At 38.3% G+C, this 24,636-nt stretch overlaps 1 protein-coding gene across 3 annotated transcripts in view; it reads right to left on the bottom strand.

Moving 5' to 3' along the window:
• LOC132143565 (folliculin-interacting protein 2-like) overlaps nucleotides 1-24,636 on the bottom strand; it is a 33,755-nt gene that overhangs the window by 5,706 nt on the left and 3,413 nt on the right. The window contains exons 1-12 of one of the 3 annotated variants that reach the window (XM_059553907.1): nucleotides 23,257-23,506; nucleotides 22,332-22,455; nucleotides 17,782-17,874; nucleotides 17,571-17,671; nucleotides 17,406-17,480; nucleotides 17,260-17,318; nucleotides 13,403-13,465; nucleotides 11,560-11,631; nucleotides 1,304-1,439; nucleotides 1,013-1,214; nucleotides 781-869; nucleotides 248-394 (exon numbers count right to left, since the gene is read on the bottom strand). In XM_059553907.1, the coding sequence (XP_059409890.1) occupies nucleotides 248-394; nucleotides 781-869; nucleotides 1,013-1,214; nucleotides 1,304-1,439; nucleotides 11,560-11,631; nucleotides 13,403-13,465; nucleotides 17,260-17,318; nucleotides 17,406-17,480; nucleotides 17,571-17,671; nucleotides 17,782-17,874; nucleotides 22,332-22,455; nucleotides 23,257-23,267 (1,172 nt within the window). In that variant the 5' untranslated portion in view covers nucleotides 23,268-23,506. Of the gene's footprint in view, nucleotides 1-247; nucleotides 395-780; nucleotides 870-1,012; nucleotides 1,215-1,303; nucleotides 1,440-11,559; nucleotides 11,632-13,402; nucleotides 13,466-17,259; nucleotides 17,319-17,405; nucleotides 17,481-17,570; nucleotides 17,672-17,781; nucleotides 17,875-22,331; nucleotides 22,456-23,256; nucleotides 23,507-24,636 lie in introns of those variants that run through there. The other 2 variants (XM_059553905.1, XM_059553906.1) reach the window with 2 other exon arrangements.

Genomic DNA, 24,636 nt, shown 5'->3' with positions numbered 1-24,636 from the left:
AGGAATAGTTCAGAGGTGTCCCATCAGAACTCAACAAAAGGCAATCAAGAGGAAGTTACTCATGATGACTGGCTGTCACACAGACACACCTGGCCAATTGTGTTTCCTGACACGTTTAGGATCAGGGATGGTGATGGAAACAAATTACTGATTTTCCAATTATCATATTGATTACATAGTACTAGCAAAAGAACAGGGTAAAAGATTTGAATTAATAGGTTTAGTTGAAAGGTTAAAGATCACTGACTGGCTCTTGGCTCCATGGTCCATCAGCAAACTCATCTCCTTCAGGAAGCGCTGACACAGCAGGTTTCGCTCGGTACTCTGGGATATCATGGAAAGCCAGACTGGCTCGCTGATGCGGGGAGCCATGTACAGGTTCCACACCGTCATCCTACATCCAACAGGGAACCAGATGAGATTCAAACCGAAGACTCTTATGACTCGTATCTCTCAAACTTGAGTGCCTCTTTTAACAATATCTTCTGATCCCAGTTGGTCATGAATCATAAAGGAAGTTTAATACTGTAATCCTTTCATTTTCCTCTAGGTTTCTATCAGCTCTCCTTACTCTCCTTACTAGAGATTCATTTTTTCTGTAGTTTTAAAGTGTCAGAACAAGAAAACACTTTAATACTACTGTAATGTTTTTATATTTTCAATGCCACGGAGCCTTGCTTAATGCACACAGAACAAAATAGGCATTTTCTTTACCACTACAAAAATAGTAAACTGAAGGCTAAGAGATCAAATATACACAAAATGTGATGACTTCAGCACCTGAATTCTCCCAGTGCTTCCATCACTCGACACAGATAGACCTGTACTCGCTGACTGGACTCTGCTATCCTTCTGCACACAATCATTGACTGAAATACAAACCAACAGTTCAAACTCGGTTTAAATATATATATATATATATATATATATATATATATATATATATATATATATAAAGACTGGTTAAAACTGGTTAATATGACAAATCCCTCTCCTGCACTTCAACACTTACCCTCTCGATGGCAGTCTTGAGTTTGTTCATGTGAGACTCAAACAGAGGAAAGTGGGAGAAGAAAAACTCCTGAAAATTGTGGTTTTCCTCTTCTTTCTCTGGCAGGCTGATGATGATGCTGATGGCAATCTTCTTCCTGCGGATCATCGCAGGGTTGGAGCTGCAGCTCTCGTCAGATAAGCTGAACATTTCTTCAGTGTTCCTGATGCACAGACATACACAAAAACATATCTAACATCTCCCCTTTGTATTCTGAATCGCTCTCTTACTCGTACAAATATTTACGCTTACCAGCGAGGGATGGGGCCATGCTGAAGACTGGTGGCCTGGCTACGGTGCCATCGGCGTTGATAACTGCTGGCACAGCCACTACAGAAGGAGGATCCAGGTGATGGGAGGGGAGTGGCCAAAAGACTGCTCAGAGATGCTGCAGAATGGAAAAGTGGGAGTTCATAGGCAACATTTATGAGGCAAATAATAACGGTCAACTAATATTTCGGGTATGTGACAAACACAGCCTAAATTAACTGTTCAGAACAGATTTGGGGAAATTTTACATTACATCACTAGATCATATTGTTTAAAAGTGTGTAAAAGCTGCTTAAACTGTGCATATTTATCTCCTGATTCAGACCAAACAGCTTTCACTGGAGAAAGCAATATAATGGATAGAGGGCTCATATGAGAGCTGGAAATCATTTGAAGACAGTTTGAAGTTAAAAACTTCTTCAAGATGGATTTGTTTCTTATATTCTGATGGCACCCATTTAATGCATACGATCCCTTGCTTAACAAGTGATGTAATACAAAATTTCTCCAAATCTGTTCTGATAAAGAAACAAACTGATCTTGGATAGCCTGAAGGTCAGGACATATTTAACAAAACGTAACTATACTTTTAATTGAGGCAAATAAAAAGTACACCAGATTATTTACATTTATATAAACATTTGAATTTTTTATTATTAACAATTTTATAATTTTATTATTATTATTAACACAACATTCACACACAAACACTATATTTGTGAAAAATAAAGTGAAAGCGATTTTTTTAATGTCATAACACAAAACTGCTAAATGGCCAACATCACCCTGATATCTTTGTCTAAATAATTTACAATAAAACACTCAATACTAACAATCAATAATTTTAAATGATTCACATGAATTTAGACATCACAACGTGCAGTAGAGCTGAAACAACGAATCGATGTAATCGATTAAAATCGATTATTAAAATAGTTGTCAACTAATTTAGTCATCGATTCGTTGCTAAATAACTTATTTGCCGTAAGCGGCTCATTTCGTGCATATTTCAAATCTGCGGTGACCAAAGTGTGGCAGTAATGAGCCACCGGAGGTTGTACTCAGCCAGTACAGCAGGAAAAGCAGCGAATAGCCAATAGCTGGCCTCGTTTTATGTCACGTGCTTCCCGAAACAGCGTCTCTGCAGCATTCAGCGGGATGTGGGAGTACTTTACTTTGAGCCTTCAAAAAAGAAGATTAACCTGTAAACTCTGCACTACTGAACTGTTTAAGGGGCCGTTCACATATCGCGTCCTTTGCGCGCTCATGTTCGTTATTTCCAGTGTTGGGAAGGTTACTTTGGAAATGTAATAGGTTACAGATTACAAGTTACCCTGTTTAAAATGTAATAGTAGTGTAACTTTTTCAATTACTTTATTAAAGTAATGTAACTAATTACTTTTGAGTACTTTTTGATTACTTTTCTAAATTTGTGAAAATTAAAGAATAATAAATAAAAGCATATACATCAACTTAAATACAGTTATCTAATAAGCATGTGACGTATTCTGTGTAATAAACTCCTGAAACATTGGTGTTTTTTTGAAACTGCTGTCTCTGTATATGATGATAGTTTTCTCAAAATAAGTAAAATGCACATGAAGTGACACAGAGCAGTTCTAGAAATTATGTTTATGTGCTCGTGTACTCCTATATTGAGATGGCAGAGGTTGAAAACACTGCGAGCTTCAGTAGGCTTATGTGTAGTAAATGAAACCATGTCTTTGCCATTAATTTACAGGAGGGGCGGACTGGGAATAAAAATCAGACTGGAAAATTCAAACTCATACAAACAAGTTCATGGACAAAACTATTTTTTGGTATGGACCTGACATAAAAAAGGTTTAAATCTTTAATTTGGGGACATGCAAAATAATTAAAAGTTCTCTCCTGAACTGCACCTTCACTTCCATTTTTCTCTTCAGTCTCTTTATTTTGCCCTGTTATCCATCTCTCTCATGACTTTAATACTCAAGATTGAACAAAACTATACTTTACAATACAATACTCTACAATACTACAATATCTTTATAGAAAAATCCTAATACTGAACACAAGTCATGTTTTTCCCTTACAAAAAATTACCGTGCTTTTATTAGCCTATATAAAAGTAAAATAACCTTGTTTTTTTTTTTTTGCAAATGGATTTGTATTTATTTTTAAATAAATACATTTGTAAAATAATTTTACATTTTTGGTTATCACAGTTAAACAATAGTAACCATTTTCATTTATAGTCAAATATTAAAATGTTAATTTTCGTAAGGGTTGTGTTGTTGTCTGTCGTAGCTCCCCCTAAACCTATAAAAAAATCTGATTTTTTTTTCAGCTAAATTACTACTGTAACATTACAACTGATAATAATGATGTCCTTTATATAGTATTTTGAGTGATGACTGATGAGCAACGTACTGCTGCTTGATTAAATAAATGAAAAAACAAAGACAAAAAAAGCATCTTTACAGATGAAACTGACCCGAAACCCTGAACAGTAGTTCTGCTTCTCTGCTCCAGCTGTGCGCTTCCACACTCCATCAGAGTTATCACTCTATTCCCCCCCTCTCTCTCTCTCTCTCTCTCTCTCGCGTTGATTACTCGGAGTCTGATCCAAAGCGTTTGGCGGAGGCGCGGAGAGCGCGCGAGTCATGACTAACACTTCATGACTTATTAGAGATTTAATTATCAAATGGCGGATTCGCAAATGATCGCTTTAGTACATTCGGCAGGCAATTACACAATAATGATATTAAATAGTGGGGCAAAATCGGCTGCCAGGCCACCGGGAATTGTGCCGGTTCTCCCGGTGTCCAGTCCGCGCCTGATTTCCACAGACACGCAGAATGTGCAAGTCATATATTGCATTTTTGGGGCTTTATATTCACAGACACTAGTCGATGTCATGTTTTGATTCAAGTGTACTGACCTACTTTTGATTTAGTCATCCAAAATGTGGCATATTCCGTCCTCGCTAGGCATTTCGTTTTTATGACTGGATTCTACGAACCAGACTGTATTTCCGCATCCCGGAAATCATTAGGGCGGTATGTCTAAGAATAGTCAGTGTAATTTGGGAAAGAAATCAGTTAAATCTGTATGTGGATGTGTGTAAATATTCAAATGTAATCCCCTTTGTAATCGTAAAAAATTTCATAAGTAACTAATTTAATTACTAATTTTTTCTTAGTAACTGTAACTAATTACAGTTACAATAATTTTGTAATTAAATTACGTAACGCCGTTACATGTAACTAGTTACTCCCCAACACTGGTTATTTCCAATGTAGGCGCGCAGTATGCACGCTCATAATGTAAGCGACGCGTTTGCGACGCGTCCGTTTTTCCAGGCGCGTCCGCACCGCATCGAGTTAAAAACATTTCAACTTTTCAGAATGCGGCAAGCGCACCGCGGGTCATGTGACAAAAACTAATCAGCTTCATCCTTTCCCGTAACATCGTTTAAAGCTCAGCCAAGATGAAGGAACAGCTGATCATAGCTGTATATAGATTTCCATTTTGAAATAAATTTAGTAGCAGAGCAACTGCAAGCGATTTTTAGAGCTGCAAATCCATTCATCCTTTGCTGAAATTTCCGCGTCTTCAAGGAGAGAGCACGTCATGGTTGCTTAGCAAAGGCAGACGCTTCAGGGGCGCTTCTGCCCGAGCGCTTTGGAAAGGAGGAGAAAGCGGTGCGCCTAGCGTTTTCCACACGTTTTTAGGCACGATATGTGAACGGCCCCTAAGACTTTTATTTGTGCAGATTCTCCAGTACAATGTTGTTTGCAAATGTTTAGTCGTAAAAGCTGATAACATTGCTTTTTAACAGTTAACATTTAAAGCTTTACAAACATGTTCTGTGATCAGTTTGTCGTTTACCAGTTCATAATTTAGTCGTGCAGCCTAATTATGACTGAATGAGAGAGGTAAATGTTTAAAGATATTTGAAATGCACTTTTTTTTCCTAAGTATTCACTGCTTTTTTTCACACAGCAGGTTTTTTGTGTGTGTCCGATTTTTTTTTTTCTGGACAACATTGATGAATTTTACTTTAAATATTGAGTTCCATTCAGGTTTCATGCCATTGTCACTTTATTCGAAGGATTGTTTACAATTTCACAGCATAAGCTATAAAGCTGTTTCCCAGTAAATAATAAAATACAACACACTGCAATCTTATTCTGTTTTATCCTTATTGTTCGTGAAAATATGTTCTGAAAGATTCCTTAAGCTTTGTTCGGGATGTTAAACTACTTTAGGAGCCCTAAGGACTGACATGGTGAAAACATTTGAAATATCCTTGTGAAATATGCTAGAGTATGGGTCAGTGTTTTGATTGCAGAAGAGTTCAACAAAAGGATTACTAACACATAATAAAACAACTCCAGGTATATTTTTGATGAGGATATGACAATGCAAAATGGTTAAAATCTCTTAAAAATCTATGCTGAATGATAAAGACCCTTTATTAATAATTTACTTGGGGGGAAAATTGGAAAAACTAAAATATAAGTGCATAAACCGATTAATCGAAAAAATAATCGACAGATTAATCGATTATCAAAATAATCGTTAGTTGCAGCCCTAACGTGCAGTATGAAAAATGATACAGATTACATTTAACAGTAATATTAAATTATTAATTATCAGTTTATCATACAATTTATAACGTGTGTGTGTGTGTGTGTGTTAGGGATATGCCGGTATCTAATTTTCCTGTTGCGGTTAATTGATAATGCTTTTATCACAGTATACGGTATTATCACGGTATTGAAATTTTGTTTTAAAAAAAGTGGTCATAATACATTATAACAGGTTAAATAACTTTTTTCTTATAACTAAACATTTAAAACAAAGCAATACAGAAAAATATATAAAAGTTAAATGTTTTACACATTACAGTGCAAAAGAACTATAAAAACCAATAGATATCACTTTACAATAAGACCTCATTAGTTAACCTTAGTTAATGCATTAACATTCAAGGCAAGGCAAGTTTATTTATATAGCACATTTCGTACACAATGGTAATTCAAAAAGAAATGTAAAAAAAAAAGTCATGAAGAAAAATAATCACAAAAATAAAAAGCAATTTAGGAACTTGAAAATGATTTAAAAATTGACTTAAAATGAATTTAAGACAGCTTAAAAATAGAAAATGATTTTACATAAAATGCAGTGCAATACATAAAGAGAACTTGATGGTTGCTCTGTCAATTCTTCATCATCAGTTAGGAACCTAGGTGTGCTACTTGATCGCAATCTTTCCTTAGAAAGCCACGTTTCTAGCATTTGTAAAACTGCATTTTTCCATCTCAAAAATATATCTAAATTACGGCCTATGCTCTCAATGTCAAATGCAGAAATGTTAATCCATGCATTTATGACCTCAAGGTTAGATTATTGTAATGCTTTATTGGGTGGTTGTTCTGCACGCTTAGTAAACAAACTACAGCTAGTCCAAAATGCAGCAGCAAGAGTTCTTACTAGAACCAGGAAGTATGACCATATTAGCCCGGTCCTGTCAACACTGCACTGGCTCCCTATCAAGCATTGCATAGTGTGACGAGTGGGGCGGGGCCGAGGGACATGGGAGCGAGGCCGGGGGAGTGATTGGAGATGAACTACACCTGTTCGTCCCACCGGTCTCGAGGCCCATGGAGGAGATGGAAGGATATAAAACTGGAGCGACGACAGTGAAGGACGAGAGAGGACCAGGCCTGGGCAGTAGTGTAGTTCATCTCCAATCACTCCCCCGGCCTCGCTCCCATGTCCCTCGGCCCCGCCCCACTCGTCACATACCCCCATCGCCCCTCGCAGGCCGGGGGGTACTCCCGAGACTGCGCTCTACTCCCCCCCCCCCCTCCCTCCGGGGGGCCGCTCCCGGGGACCTGCGGGAACCTGGGGGTAGGACAGGCGAGGCGAGAGAAAAGGAGATGGAAGGAGGAGCGACAGAGACGAGAGAGGGGAGAGAGGAAAAAAAAAAAAAAAAAAAATTCCGGTTCCCAGACGCACCGCTGCTCGGCCCTCCACCAGCTGGGTGATCTCCTCCGCGGTGCCTGGCGGTGGCACTGGACGGCCCTCGGCGGACGGCACGACACTCCTCCGCCGCCCGGTGGACGGCGACGGCTCCTCCGGTTTTGGGCAGCCGGCAGGAGTCCCCCGTTCCCTGCTCCTCCCCGTTCCGGCGGAGGCAGCAGGCTCCGGCCACCTGGCGAACGGCGCCGACTCCTCCGCTCCCTCACGGACGGCAGCCGTCTCTCCACATCGTGGGCGGCCGGTAGCGAGCTCGCCCGTCCCCGGCAACTCGCTCCAGTCCACCGCCTCGAGCGTCCATGGCGGCACACTCCTCGCCAGCTCGATGGCACCGCGGATTCACCACAGCGGCGAGGGATCTTCAGCAGCGCGTCCCTCCTTCTCCCGGGCTTCGGCACCACTGTAATGATATCAACCTTCATATTCATCCGGAAGAAGGAGGCGGGAACCGGCGGACAATCAACAACATTTTAATAAAGCAAAATAAACACAAAACCAGCGCACCAGCCCCTCACGGACGACTGGTGCGCGCAAATAAAACCCAAAACACAACTAAAAGCCCAGGCCTGGTCCTCTCTCGTCCTTCACTGTCGTCGCTCCAGTTTTATATCCTTCCATCTCCTCCATGGGCCTCGAGACCGGTGGGACGAACAGGTGTAGTTCATCTCCAATCACTCCCCCGGCCTCGCTCCCATGTCCCTCGGCCCCGCCCCACTCGTCACACATAGATTTTAAAATATTGCTTATTACTTATAAAGCCCTGAATGGTTTAGCACCTCAGTATTTGAATGAGCTCCTTTTACATTATAATCCTCTACGTCCGCTACGTTCTCAAAACTCAGGCAATTTGATAATACCTAGAATATCAAAATCAACTGCAGGCAGCAGATCCTTTTCCTATTTGGCGCCCAAACTCTGGAATAACCTACCTAACATTGTTCGGGAGGCAGACACACTCTTGCAGTTTAAATCTAGATTAAAGACCCATCTCTTTAACCTGGCATACACATAACATACTAATATGCTTTTATTATCCAAATCCGTTAAAGGATTTTTAGGCTGCATTAATTAGGTAAACCGGAACCGGAAACACTTCCCATAACAACCTATGTACTTGCTACATCATTAGAAGAATGGCATCTACGCTAATATTTGTCTGTTTCTCTCTTGTTCTGAGGTCACCGTGGCCACCAGATCCAGTCTGTGTCCAGATTATTTTAGATTCAGGTTATTTAAGATTATTTTTATGTTTACAGGGTAAGGGCTGCATTTTAGCGCTATCTGCTGTCAGAGAGTGAATGTGCTTTCATTCAGCGCGTCTCTCACGTGTTCCTCCATGTGCTTCTCATGCCGCTTGTTTACATCAGAGCGCATGCGCTCCTTCAAGCAGCATACAGCAGGTGTTGTGCATTTTAAGCAGCTGATGGGAATACTATTCTTAAAATGCATTCCAAATTCTAAATAATTTGTAATGTATATTTATTCACGGTATTTAGAAGTGGCCAAGATAACAATATCGTGCATATTAATCACTCCAATATAGTCTAGTGTGTGTGTGTGTGTGTGTGTGTGTGTGTGTGTGTGTGTGTGTGTATGTATGTATGTATGTAATATATATAAATACATATACAGTATATACAGTATATACAGTATATATAGTATATATATATATATATATATATATATATATATATATATATATATATATACACACACACACACATATACTATAAGTATATACTTGCATATATAAATAGGGAAAATTACCATGCACAATAAAATATCCACTATCAATGAATCTTTAAAAGCAATAAATAACAAAAGTATGATACAGAGATACTGAGCCATGTTTATAGCGATCTAAATAATAACATATCTGGTTTAATAGCAGAGACATTTTAAAGTGTATTACCCCCACAATGTAATAATGAATGCCAAAATAGTACACTACCATCCAAAAGTTTGGGGGTGCTAAGATGTTTTTAAAAGATGTCTCATACAAGTGCATCTCAATAAATTAGAATGTCATGGAAAAGTTAATTTATTTCAGTAATTCAACTCAAATTGTGAAACTCATTAAATAAATTCAGTGCACACAGACTGAAGTAGTTTAAGTCTTTGGTTCTTTCAATTGTGATGATTTTGGCTGACATTTAACAAAATCCCACCAATTCACGATCTCAACAAATTAGAATACTTCATAAGATCTCGTCTGATCTCGTACGACCACCGTCCGCGTTGTCTCAAAACATTGCCCTCAAGCGGATAATGAAAATGACAATGCGGGCGGTGCGCGGGCGGCCGAAGTATACTTGATCTTTATCACCGGCGCATGAGATGCAATGATGATGTAAGTGTCATTGCATTAAAAGGTTTATGTTAGCTTATTCAGTTGAAGCCACTAGAGAAAAAATAAATAAAAGAGAACAATAATGTGGAGAAGATCTTGTTTACATCAAAACTGAAACCAAGCCGTTCACACAGAACACGTATTATTTTGCACATTTTCTAGAGGGACACTGTTGGTTTATAAACATTATTTTAAATATTGGTTTTTTTTTTTTCACAGTCATGTTTTCTTATGCTTTGAATAAACGTGCATTAGTAATATTTTGCTCGATGCGCCCTCTTGTGGCCTCAGGAGAGAAGCCAAAAGCTTTTCTTCACCCTAACTGAAATTATACATTTTAAATTTGAATATAATTTGAATTTTGATAATATTTAAGTACAAAATTCGAATTTAGTTTTTCAGCTATTTTGACAGCCCTAAATGACACCCTTCACAAGGAGGGTAAGCCACAAACATTCATTGCCAAAGAAGCTGGCTGTTCACAGAGTGCTGTATCCAAGCATGTTAACAGAAGGTTGAGTGGAAGGAAAAAGTGTGGAAGAAAAAGATGCACAACCAACTGATAGAACCACAGCCTTGTCAAGCAAAATCGATTCAAGAATTTGAGTGAACTTCACAATGAATGGATTGAAGCTGGGGTCAAGGCATCAAGAGCCAGCACACACAGAAGTGTTAAGAAAATTTGGCTACAGTTGTCGTATTCCTTTTGTTAAGCCACTCCTGAACCACAGAAAATGTCAGAGGCGTCTTACTTGGGCTAAGGAGAAGAAGAACTGGACTGTTGCCCAGTGGTCCAAAGTCCTTTATTCAGATGATAGCAAGTTTTGTATTTCATTTGGAAACCAAGGTCCTAGAGTCTGGAGGAAGGGTGAAGACGCTCATAGCCCAAGTTGCTTGAAGTCCAGTGTTAAGTTTCCACAGTCTGTGATGATTTGGATGCAATGTCATCTGCTGGTGTTGGTCCATTGTGTTTTTTGAAAATCAAAGTCACTGGACTCGTTTACCAAGAAATCTTGGAAAACTTTGTGTCCTTCTGCTGACCAGCTTTTTGAAGATGCTGATTTCATTTTCCAGCAGGATTTGGCATCTGCCCACACTGCCAAAAGCACCAAAAGTTGGTTAAATGACCATGATGTTGGTGTGCTTGACTGGCCAGCAAACTCACCAGACCTGAACCCCATAGAGAATCTATGGGGTATTGTCAAGAGGAAGATGAGAAACAAGAGACCAAACAATGCAGATGAGCTGAAGGCCCCTGTCAAATAAACCTGGGCTTCCATACCACCTCAGCAGTGCCACAAACTGATCTCCTCCATACCAAGCCGAATTGAGGCAGTAATTAAAAAAAGGAGCCCCTACCAAGTAATGAGTACATGTACAGTAAATTAACATACTTTCCAGAAGGCCAAAATTCACTTATAATTATTTTTTATTGTTCTTATGAAGTATTCTAATTAGTTGAGATAGTGACTTGGTGGGTTTTTGTTAATTGTAAGCCAAAATCATCACAATTAAAAGAACCAAAGACTTAAACTACTTCAGTCTGTGTGCACTGAATTTATGTAAAACACAAGTTTCACAATTTGAGTTGAATTACTGAAATAAATGAACTTTTCCATGACATTCTAATTTATTGAGATGCACCTGTATGCTCACCAAGGCTGCATGATTTCAACATGTATTTGAAACAGAAATCCTTGCTAAATAAAAATATTTATTATAAAATACAAATTATTTCTTACCCCAAATCTTTGAATGGTAAGGTATGCTCAAAGGGACCATTCACTTGCCATGCTCTGGACAATCTGAATCTGCATTAAGTATGTCCTGACTTTGTCCTTTTTAAATGTGTGCATACCTGAGCGAGCGATGCCACTGTCTCCATCCTCACTGTGTCCTCTGCTTGGCATGTCCACTGGATTACTGCGGGCTAGAAAAAGAGAGTAATTACACCCTCACATTCAACCGCATTCTGATAAATGTTAAGAAGTGTGTCTGCATTGCTTTGCATTGTGGATGATTTGATGAAGGTGTTGGGTTCCCAATAGGGTGACCACCTGCTAATAAGCCCAAGGGGGGACAAGGGGTACGTTTCTGAGGGACAATGTGGGACACCCCATGGGCAGACTCACTGATAGTGGTTTACCCATTTCTAGCACATACCACCTTACATGGTATATTAATAATGCCCTATTCCCCTAAACATGTGTAATTGCTGATGTATGCTCATGACAGAATTGACAGATGCACTTCCACTTACGATTTACTTTAGCTATTTAATTAATTTTTCATTACAATTTATTCACTTTAAATAAATTATAATATAAAATTATAGGATTAAAATGAATTGTAGTTGCTCAACACCACAGGAAAAGTAAAAAAAAAAAAGTCTGACATCACAACTCAAGGGAAGGGAATTCACTCATTCACTAATCCCTATATAGTGTATGGCAGTTGAGTTCACTATATCAGGAAGGAGTGAATAAATAAATAAGTGAACAGATTCGGACAGTGACGTATAACCTACACTGCGCGTGAGACTTGGAGCTGTTGCAAAAACATTGCCATGTGTACTTTTATATTACATCTACCTAATTTTAGAAAATAATACTAATAGCAATAATACTCAAAATTACTTTATATTGCAGTTATACATACCTCCCGCGTCAGCTTTGTGGTTTCATCGATAGTATATAGTAATAATAATATATATATATATATATATATATTGTAATGCTTTTATGTTCATAATCAAAATATTAAAATTAAACTAACGTACTGAGAACAAAAATAAACACACATAAACGTTCATAATTATGTATTTATTACTTTTAGTATCTTGACACTTGCTCAAGCAGCGTTTTGAGCTCAGATAAGATGGTTGTTGAGCGTCCACAGGCGACTGTTAATTTTACATCGGAATACACTACCTGTTATTAATGGAAAAATGTAAATTATCCACCAAATTATCATTTTTGTAAGTTAACAACGATGCCACCTCAGTAAATTAGTCAAATAGTAAACTGAGTTATTGCCTACATAACATATTTTAATATAAATAATGTAGGAAAAACGTTAAAACAGAAATAATAAAGATGTAAACTTCATCTCTCATTCAAACTCGCTCGCTCCCGCTCTCGCAGTAGCGTGCTGAACTGACAAGTAATGTTCGTTTGGCTGCCTGGGGCTCGAGGATATAGAGCCATCAACTTTTTTTGAGCAAGCATTGAATTTGCGTGACACAGTCTCAATTTGCGGGACGCATGAATTGGGCTTCAAACGCTGTGCGCACACGCGCTACGCGGGACGGGTGGTCACCCTAGTTCCCAAGCCCATTTCAAAAGAGCATGCAGGTTAGTATCCCACAGAGACAGACACACACATTAAACACCTGCAAAGTGTGCACCCATCTGAAAGCTTATAGTTAACTCCATAACCTAGAAACCTTGCATTCCCATCCGTAAAAACAATGCTGATCCACAATGACACTGACTCTGTTCACACTTAGTACTAACATCCATTTAATCCAATCACAAGTGTACAGTGCTAAATACAGATGTGAATAGGGTACAAAATATTTCACGATCCGATCACAGGATGCATATCAGTTGTAGGTGTAAATAACATTCTGTCAGTCAGAAAAGAAATGTGTGCATGTGAGATCAACACATGCTCATGTGGCTTCAGCATTCCACACAAACCTGCAAAGAAAGACGCGCTCCGAGCCAGGCAGAGCAGAGGAGCACTAGGTACGCGGCAGACTTCTGAAAAGAGGAGTGGTATATGGCAAGGTTGAGAAACAGTATGTTTGGATGAAAGTCAGACAAAGACTTTAGAATATAAACGGATGAAAGTGCTGTTCAGGAAACCTGGTGAGCTACCGTGCTGCCTAATTAGGCAACTGCTTACTAAGGCAGCATCCTGACCAAAATGGAAGCTCATTAGGGACCAGTTTGGAAAACGGCACCCTCACACTAACAAGTGTGCTGCAAGGATGACGTATTTTGTATGCCAACACCTGGAAATAAGTTAGCATTCTGGCACCTCTGGTTCCATCATCTTGAAGTCAGTGGGTTTTTGGTTAATGCCTAAAATAAGTTGTGGTCAGACTCAAGATATTTTAAGATTTTTCAAAATACATCAGTTATACCGCCATTTAACTGACGCTTTTACTTGTCTTTATAAAGACATTTGCTTAAAGGGATACTCCTCCCCAAAATCAAAATTGTCATTAATCACTTACCCCCATGTTGTTCCAAACCCGTAAAAGCTTTTTTCGTCTTCAGAACACAATTTAAGATATTTTGGATGAAAACTGTGAGGCTTGAGACTGTCCCATAGACTACCAAGTAAATAACACTGTAACGGCCCATAAAATTATGAAAAGCATCGTCAGAATATTCCATCTGTACGGAGCACATGACATGCAGGAAAAAAATAGTAGGCTAAATCATGTGCACGATTTACTAATTCGTTCCCTCAATTAGGGATGGGCGTTTTCCGCAAATATCACATTCGAATATTTGAGCTCACAAAAAACGAATATTCGAATATTCGTTTATTTAAATTAAGTTTGATGAGACAGACGTTATTTTTCAGCAACATTTATTGTTTCCATCATTTTGAACAAGCTTAGACACAATAAGCTTGAACATTACACATCGTGTTTTGTAGCTAAAAACCTTTAACGATGCGTGCAAACAAACAAAAGTACAGATTAAAAGAAAAAAAAAAAAAAGTGAACAAAGAAAAAACGTAAAGCAGCCTGCAGCAATTAGGCTATTGTAGAAGGTAGCCTACAATTAACTTTGAAACTTTTAAACTGTCAGCAATCTTTATTTTTATTGCTTTTTTTTCTATTGTTTTACATGTTCTTGTTAAGAAATACGGGCATGTAAACATGATCGGGGGAAAGTCGGCTTCTTAGTCTGTTAACAATAAGGCCGGCCGCGGAGAAAACTCGCTCTGACGGCACAGACGTGGTCAGGACTCATAAATAACGGTGTGCTAAGCGAATAAGTTTTGTGAAGCGCTTCGTGTTTTCATTTCACCACTGAATGGGATCCTCATCTGGGGGAATACATGGCTCCATCAAGAACTGTCCCCACTCGTCTCGGCTGGACTCTGTGTAATCATCGCTGAAGAACTGGCTCAGCCTTTTCTGACGAGTGGGCATTGCATCCTCTTCATCGTTGGTGACAGCGGCTGCATCCACACCACTAGCAACAAGGAAAATGTTCTGATAATGTTCCAAAAAGTTTTTTTTTCTTACTTCTCTCATGTTTTCATTGAGAAACCTGAGATGTTTGTGCTGAGGGTCTAGGGCAGACGCGAGAAGAGGAGTGTTCACTGCATTCTTTGAGTTAGCGGTGTTTATTCGTTGCTTAAGAGATGCCGCAACAATGTCCTTGAATTCGGTCACTTTCTGTGATTCTCCACGGCATATTTGAAGTACTGTAGAAGACTACAGTTCTTAGGGGACGTTCACATATCGCGTCTTTTGCGCACTCAAGTTCGTTATTTTCAATGTAGGCGGTATGCGCGCTCATAATGGAAGCGATGTGCGACGCGCCCGTTTTTTTTCCAGGTGCGTCCGCACCGCATCGAGTTAAAAACATCTCAACTTTCAGAATGCCGCAAGCGCACCGCAGGTCATGTGACAAGAACTAAACATTCAGCTTCATCCTTTCTCGTAACAACGTTGAAAGCTCAGCCAAAATGAAGGAACAGCTGATCATAGCTGTATATGGATTGCCATTTTGAAATAAATTTAGTAGCAGAGCTACTGCAAGTGATTTTTAGTGCTGCAAATCCATTCATCCTTTGCTGAAATTTCAGCGTCTTCATGGAGAGAGCGCGTCATTGTTGCTAAGCAACGGCAGATGCCTCAGGAGCGCTTCTGCCCGAGCGCTTTTTTTTTTTTTTTGCGAAATTCGAATATTTTTATTTATCGAATAATTAGAGCAGAACGAATATTCGAATGTTCGACTATCCGTGCACACCCCTACCCTCAATGTACTAAAACGTGCACACGATTACTATTGCGTTCCCTCGATTTACTATTTCGTTCACTCGATTTCTAAACTGTGCACAATTTATTTATTTTTTCTTTCATGTCTTGTGCGGGGCTCCGTACATCTGTCATCAGTGGTTCAAGCGTAACATTGTGAAGCGACAAGAATATTTTTTGTATGTGAATAAAACACATGCCCGGTTTCTATGTGTATTTATGATTTGATTTGAAAGAAGACAGCGCATCCTTGTGGCGCAGCTGACACAGAAGAGCTTAGGCAATTTGAGTGATATGATAATATTGAGAGAAACGGAGGAGACTGTTGACAAAGGAATTGTTGAATAAAGTAGTTATTTTTGTTTTATTCACGTACAAAAAGTATTCTCGTCACTTCATAACGTTAAGTTTGAACCACTGATGGCAGATGAACTATTCTGACGATGCTTTTCATACTTTTCTGGACCTTTACATTATTATTTACTTGACAGTCTATTGGACAATCTCAAGCCTCCCAGTTTAAGTCCAAAATATCTTAGGTAAATTTAGATTTCAAATTCAATATTGATTTTAAACTGTTGAAATTATTTACTGTAAGGCAAGTACTTTATAAATAATGGCAATTACTTATTATTGCTCATTTTTAGGTAATTTAATTTAATTACTGAAATGCGTTACTTAGTAACACGTTACACGCAACACTGAATGAGACTACAAATGTTCTCAGGGACATTAAACATCAGTACACCAAACAGGAAACCTCATCTACTTACTAGTCTGCTTTCACAGCCTCACTGTTTTTATAATCACACTCCTGCAAACTATTCCAACTCAATCTTTGAGGAATTTTTTTTTTTTTTTTTTAAATACAGACTGAAAGAGTTGTTTAGCGTTTCACTTCTGCCGATTACATTTAAAAGCATAGTTCACCCAAAAATGAAAATCACCCTATAATTTCCAAGCTCTATAATGGCACTGGTCCAGATTTTAAAGCAAAATAAAGTGCGTCCATCCATCATAAAAAATGCTCGACATGGCTCCGGTGGGTTAATAAAGGCCTTCTGCAGTGATTTGATGCATTTTTGTAAGAAAAATATCCATATTTACAACTTTATAAACTGTTATAAACCTCTAGCTTCCGCTAACTGTCGTTTATGTGTTCAGAGAGTGGCGTTTCAGCGGATGACTTTGGCTTGTCGCAATTAATTCATGGACATTTCTTCTTTAAATCATAGGTGATATAGTTTTTCACAAAGAATTCTGCTGGTAAACAATTATTTAATAATACAAGTTTAAATAATGCGGGTTAGTGGCATTATTAGTCTTGGTACAGTGTATTCCGGGACTGTTTGGGGACTTTGTAAAAGGTACATGAAATCCTGCCTTAAAACAGCAGTAAGATACCTGCCTTTAGAACAGCCTTAAGTGGCAAGAGTAAAGCTATGATGCCTTAAAATGTACAGCGGCCACTCAGCAGGTCATTATGTTTTGGAAAAGGGTGTGCAAAAATGACAAAGGAGGAAGAAGTTTTTGTACATAATATCTTACCTATGCTGCTGGTGTGACTAGGAAAGGTTTGGCTCATTGATTCAAAACTGTCTTGCAGCCTGTACAAAATAAAATGGAGACAATGAGAGATAGAGAGCAGGCTCATGTAGCAGCAGATTGCAGATGAGAGGAAACATGACACATACGTATTTGTACTTCCAGAGGTGCTGCTTCCAAACCGGGTAGAAAAAACCTTACTGACCATCAGCTGTGGTGGAGACCTGTCACATACAGAGCAAAATTGTTAGCACAAATACATCACTAAGGTCCTGATTCCTGCTAAATATATTACATTTGCACAAAAAACTCACCGAATGTGGTGTATTTTAAGAGTTGAGCCCTTATAACTCATGGAAACTGAGCCAAACATCATTTCTCCAAGCATATTCACATCCGAAGCCGGTCTGGTATACTAAACACAAGTCAAAGTGAAAAAAAAGTGTTCTAATTACCCATAAACACACAGTGTATGCTTTAGCATATTTTTGGATGATAAAGTTCGATAGCGGCTAAAACACAAACCTGATATGTAGGAGGCTTATCTTTCTCGCTTGCTTGGCTGCCGATATGGCAAGCACCACTCCGGTTGGGGGGAGTTTTGGTTTCATCAGCAGTCTATGAGATAAAAGATTCTTCCAGGTCATTACAGAATCAATTAGATTATAAAATCCATTTGATTGGATTAAATGTTTACCATTTACCCATATTTAAAAACTAATGTTAGCTGTTGTTCAAAAGTTTGAGGTCCGCAAGATTATTTTTTTCTTAGAAATTAATACATTGATTCAGCAAGAATGCATTCGGTGTATAAAAGTGGTTTGCAACAGCAATATTCCACCATAAGACACAATTCAATAGAAATACACACGAGCACACACACACTGTTATTCTGTCTCTTTCTTTGTGACAAAAGCTGAATAGCTGAATAAACAGACCAATCATGTGACAACGTACTGACAATAAATCACACTCTGTTCAGAGAGAGCCAGAGACATTTAATTTAACTGTCTAGAATGGATGAGTATAGATGGGTTGACATAATATTAAGCTTTGATTTTATATCTCTACAGAGAAAATATAGTAATATAGAAAATATATGCATATTGTGAAGAAAACAGTTTCCACAAGAAAACTATTCTGCAGTAAGTAATTTTGCCAAAATGTAATGACTTGTTTTTGACCATTTTCCTTCACATGTGAACTGAGAACCATTTTCTTTGTTAATAGCCTTTTTGCTAAATCTTGTGACACTATCATAAAACAAGCTGTGCAGAAACCATTAAAGGCAAACCGTTGTGATCGCAGACATAAAAAAAACTTCAGCAGGACATTCCTAATGATGGCATTCTTCAGAAGGGCAGGCAGAGCTTCAGGTGCTACACAGTCAGAAACAATTCAAGGTTTTCCATATTTTAATCTTATTATAGGTTCTTATTATAGAATTCATCCTATGTCCTTATTACATCACTGTGACTGAATTGCTGTCTGATTTCTGTCTGAAAGTCTGATTTCTTAAAGAAAATTCTAAAGACATGACCCCATTAAAACACCCTTAACGTGAAGTGCATATACATTAGGGGTTGCACGACTACTTATTTCTACTAGTCGATTTTTTATTTAAAAAATATTTGAGTTACTCGACTACTTGTGGTTCATGCTACTGTAAATGAAAAGACATTAAATCATTTTTTTTATCAATAAACGCTTATTAATTCATAGCCATATGCAACAATTACATATGTAAATTGTCAAAACTATTTAAAATAAATATTTAAAAAAATATTTAAATTTTCATGTAACAGCCAATATTTGTATCTGTATGTGTGTCTGTAACAATCACAACATTTTTTGTATCTGCATTCTGATACAATGTTGATAAGACCGTTGTGGCTATCTTTTTCATTTCATAGTTATCACTGAACAAGTTTAGTGAACTTCACTAAACAAATGTATGTGTGCCACGCAAACCAGCAAAAGATAAAGATGCAAACACGTAGGACAAGTAGAAAATGTATCCGTATCAAAGCTGATTATTAGCCTGCTAGAGCTGGTTTGGCTTTTCGTGTCATATCGTAGCCTAAGGTTTAAATCATTGCCTATTAAACATATACAAATATTAGAACGTGTATGATGTATTATTATAGGTGATATTACTCTTGCAAAGCTCTGATTTCTGAGAGATGCACAGAGAGACAACAGCAATGTTGTGTTTGATTTGCGCTCTTTTCATTCATAAAGTTTACATTCATTCACTTCACACTCGTGACTTTAGAAGTCTGTGTATGATATTGCGCTGATCCCATGACTCAACTGTTATCTAGCAAACTCCGGACTGTGCCAGCTTCAGCCGAGTATTCAGGCAGAATTATTCTGAATTTATTTGTCTGTTATTCATTTTTGAAGCCATTATCTGTGCCACATGAAATGAAAGTGTAAAAGTTCTGACAAAAAAACTAAGTTGTTACGTGTCCACACGCTTTTTTAAGTGGGTTTATGTTCGACACTAGGCTAACGTTACACAGTTTTGCTTCAGGTAGAATGATAAGGCTAATTATATATGCATGCCACTTTCTGAAACAACCACAGTTTTGATAACGTTAATAATGAACACGATGTTAATATAGCCTGCCTGTGATGAAATGCCGACTGCACACATACACATGCTTAGTCTTGGGATTCCACAACTTCCCTTGATCATCCTCACAACTTATTGCTTGTAGCCATTTTGCCATCCTTTCCAGCTCTGTATGTTTATTAGGAAGGATGTAGAACTTAAATTCATTATTTGTTAGTTTATTGGAGGTACAGAAAACGACACAGCAACTCTTCGACATGATTGTCCCGTGTATTTCAATAGATACAGACGGTTGGTCTGGGAACACCCCCGGGAACGCCCCGTCACGTGATGTGAATTTAGCCCGTGGGGGAAAACATTGCCTTGGCGCCAATTGAAATACACGGGACAATCATGTCGAAGAGTTGCTGTGTCGTTTTCTGTACCTCCAATAAACTAACAAATTATGAATTGAATCAATATCAATTCCGGCAGGAAGTCACACCAAGAAACACAAGACAATCCGGTCAATTGTCAAAATATAAGCAATTTTCAAATTAAAATACCGCGAGTGACAAATGCGATCATATTTGTGTATCTAAACAGACTAGAAAGATGAAAAACACACACACACACACACACGCACGCACATGGTTAACTTCATAACTTCTTGGTTACAGAAACATGGTGTATTCATTTTATGAGGTTATTTACTTATTACCCATGATGTGCTCTGAATAAACAACAACTGAGCAAGCGCTTGTCGACCGCCAAGGAGAATACGCGTCTGGTGTAAACAGGCAGGCGCCGGACCGCGCGTGATTTTCCGTTCCAGGCTTTAGGGTCCGTTCACTTATCGCGTCTTTTGCGCGCTCAAGTTCGTTATTTCCAATGTAGGCACGCGGTATGCGCACTCATAATGGAAGCGACGCGGTCGCGATGCGCTCGCGGTGCGATGCGCTCGCGGTGCGATGCGCCCGTTTTTTCATCGAGTTAAAAACATCTCAACTTTTCAGAATGCCGCAAGCGTACCGCAGGTCATGTGACAAGAACTAAACATTCAGCTTCATCCTTTCCTGTAACAACGTTGAAAGCTCAGCCAAGATGAAGGAACAGCTGATCATATATGGATGTATATGGATTGCCATTTTGAAATAAATTTAGTAGCAGAGCTACTAAAAGTGATTTTTTTGTGCTGCAAATCCATTTATCCTTTGCTGAAATTTCTGAGTCTTCATGGAGAGAGCGCGTCATTGGCAGATGCCCCAGGAGCGCTTCTGCCCGAGCGCCTTGGAAAGAAGGAGAAAGCGGCACGCCTAGCGTTTTCCACGCGTTTTAGGCGCGATATGTGAACAGCCCCTTATTCATTCATGAATTATTTTTTGCTTGAATACATCTTCAAATATGCCGTGGAGAATCACAGAAAGTGACCAAATTAGGTTTTATTGTGAACTTTTTTTTTTTCATTTTTACTTAGGCCTAAAAAAAAAATTTGTTTGGTTCCGGTTTCCGACCGACCCTGTCAATTTATGTGCGACCCAAATTTATTTTATGAGACTGGGGAAGAACGGTCTTTCACACATCGTTAATTAAATTACAGTTTCCTTTAAATGCTGTTTTACACTTAAGTAATCCGTTAAAAAACATTAAGTATTGCATCAAAACCCTTTAACTGTCAATTCCTAAAGTGAGCTATAACTTAAGGTTTAAGCTTACTTTTAATATGAAACAAAGTCTCATTTGGTTATTTCACCTTTCAAATGTGGTCATTTTTTAAAGAAATGTAAACAATAAATAACGTTTTGTGGCTCTTGAATGTGTCGAACAGATCGCTGTAAGTTAGATCATGAAGATGTATGTACACTCCGTTTTTCAAGTTCAAATCCTCCATGTTAATCTACTATGAGATCGCCTGTCAAACTTCCGCGAAGGCTTTTTGTGTGTGTGTGTGTGCGTTTTGCGTGTCTATGGCAACAACAGACTTTAAACGGGAATACAGAATCACTGTCGTAAAAGTACCGGTACACACATTTAAAATCAGCGCGCGTGTGTGTGTGTGTGTGTGTGTGTGTGTGTAAAACTGCCACTGGAGAAAAAAAAAAAATTAAATTAAAAAATATATAAATCCCTACCGACCAATGACCTCAACTGACAACCAACCGGAACCAAACTTTTTTTTTTTAGGCCTTATCGAATAATTAGAGCAGAACGAATATTCGAATGTTCGACTATCCGTGCACACCCCTAATATATATATATATATATATATATATATATATATATATATATATATATATATACACACACACACACACACACTTCATATTAAATCATAAGTCGGTAAACAGTACCAATCCAAGATACAACCCACACACGAGTGTTAAACGCTTTGACCCAGTTAGCTGAGCAGTCACACCTGTCATGAGATCCAAGCAAGCTGGATTACAGAGCATGTGACTCCTCCCAAAACAGTGCTCATAGACACCCCCCCCCCAAACACACACCATTAGCAACTTACCAGCTCGGATGCGTCCAGTTTATGTATTGCTTTGGAGTCAAAGAGAACCTGGCGCCCTCTTCTCTCACAGTCTTGATACACGATCAATCTGATCTGAGCAAGATCAAACTCAGCAGATGCCCAACTAAAAGAGAGAGAAAAACAGATCACTGTGATCAAAACATTCAAAAAGAGGAAATAAAACTTACTCTTCAACCTCTAGACTGTCACAAAAAACTAACTATGAGCCAAAAAAAAGACTTCTGGTTGTCTGAAAATGAATTTAACTTCCAATTCTATGACAAAAAAAATCAACTTCAATTTCTGGAAACATTCCGTCAGTATTTATTCACCCACATGCTGTTCCAGTGAATATTCAGTGAAGTACATCTTACACTACCATTATGGTTTGGGGGTTATAAGATTTTTAAATGATTTTTAAATGATTTTGAAAGGTTTCACTTAAAATATAAAAAAAAAATTGACTTTGTCAATTTAATCCATCCTTGCTGAAAAAAAAGTGTCATTTATTTTCTTTCTTTTTCTTACTGACCCAAGCCGTTTGAATGGTATTTTACATTTAGTTTTTTTCCTCACACAAAACTATCATATGGCTTTGGAACACTTGGAATATAGCACATGACTCCTTTGGACTATATTTATAGATCTATATTTGTAATTTCTGAGCTTGGCACTCCCTGCTCATCATTCACTGACATTGCATGTAAAAGAGAAGCATGAACATTCTTCAAAATTTCTTTTTTTGCTGCACAGAAAAAAAATTGGAAGGACATGAGCATGAGTAAAGAATGCCAACTTTCATTTTTGGGTGAACTATTCCTTTCATCAAACCCCCAAAACGGCAGGAACTTTCAATAAAGCCATACACATATAACTGCACCATAGGCAAAAATACATTTTCTTCTCACAAATAGACATACCCTACCTGCTTTCCATGCTGATGTATGATAAAGTGATCAGACACTCATTTCTAGCCTCCAAGCACTACATATACATCCAAAATAGGTATGAATAACAATCACAAGATTCCCGAAACTGGCCAAGAGAGCGGCGGAAGGCACGGAAAGTGGACCATTTACACAGTTGCATGTTTCTTCTATTAAACATCAGACGATCAATATAATCTAACAACAGAAAACCCAGGCACACAGTCTCCATCTCCGCTTGTCCAAGCTCTGAGTGCACAAGTCACACAAAACCACACACACACACACAGTGTCGGCAGCGCCCCTTCTCTATGACTGCATAGATGATGCAGTGTGTTTGTTAAATCGGTGTCCATGTGTGAGTTAGCAATCATTATGCATCTTTTTGCAGTGATTTTATGGACTTTGTATATGGACTGCTAAGTGTTAATGTGAGAATGTTTGTGTGTTAGACGATAGCTGATGTTGATCAGTCTTTTCTAACACAGCTGTTGAACAATACACTGCTATGCACAGGGTCTCTTTATCCTTTACACACACAGTTACACACATTGAGAGCACAAGCTCTCTTTATCCTCTTCTACTGAGACTTTGCATTAGTGTGTGTGTGTGTGTGTGTGTGTGTGTGTGTGTGTGTGTGTGTGTGTGTGTGTGTGTGTGTGTGTCTGTATATAAGAGAGAGACAGTGGGATGGAGGGAAAGAGTGAGAAAAACACTTTCTTGGGGTGGTACTGCCACTACACATTGACAAACAAACCGAGGCTAGATATTTTATACTAAAATAATTCTATATACTAAACCTAAACCTCACAGAAACCCATTATGTTATTAGAGTTGTCAATTATAAACCTATTAAAAAGTGAAAACCAGTTCAAATATCCTCACAGAGCAGTTTCAAGAAGTTTTTGTATATTTGAGGACTTTTTCAAACATTTGACCCTCATATGTGAAGCCAAACCCGTACACACACACACATTTAACTAATAGTAATCCAGTTTTAAAAAGCAAAAAACAATGACTCATAAATAATAAATTAGCCTTTATGAGACATCCTTTTTGGGATTTTCCTGATACTTCAGGTCACATGAACAGCAACCGCTGTGTCATATGATCACTGTAGTACACATACACACACTGATTGACAGATAAAACCATTTCAGATGGGCTGACTGAAATCTGTCAACACTCATTCACAAATTTTACATATCCACCATTCCTTGCATGTTTGATGATTGGACATATTTGGACTAATTTGATAATGCATTTACTGTAGAAGTGTAGAAAAATGCTAGTGGTTTTTAACTCATTTACTTTTTTTATATTATTGCTCCCTCCAAAAATCAATCCGTGTAGAACACCCCCCCCCCCATGCAAAGGTC

Source organism: Carassius carassius, chromosome 7, assembly GCF_963082965.1.
Source record: "Carassius carassius chromosome 7, fCarCar2.1, whole genome shotgun sequence".
NCBI classification, from domain to species: domain Eukaryota; kingdom Metazoa; phylum Chordata; class Actinopteri; order Cypriniformes; family Cyprinidae; genus Carassius; species Carassius carassius.
The sequence above is the reverse complement of the archived record's forward strand: the minus strand, read 5'-3'. Positions and strand labels throughout refer to the sequence as shown.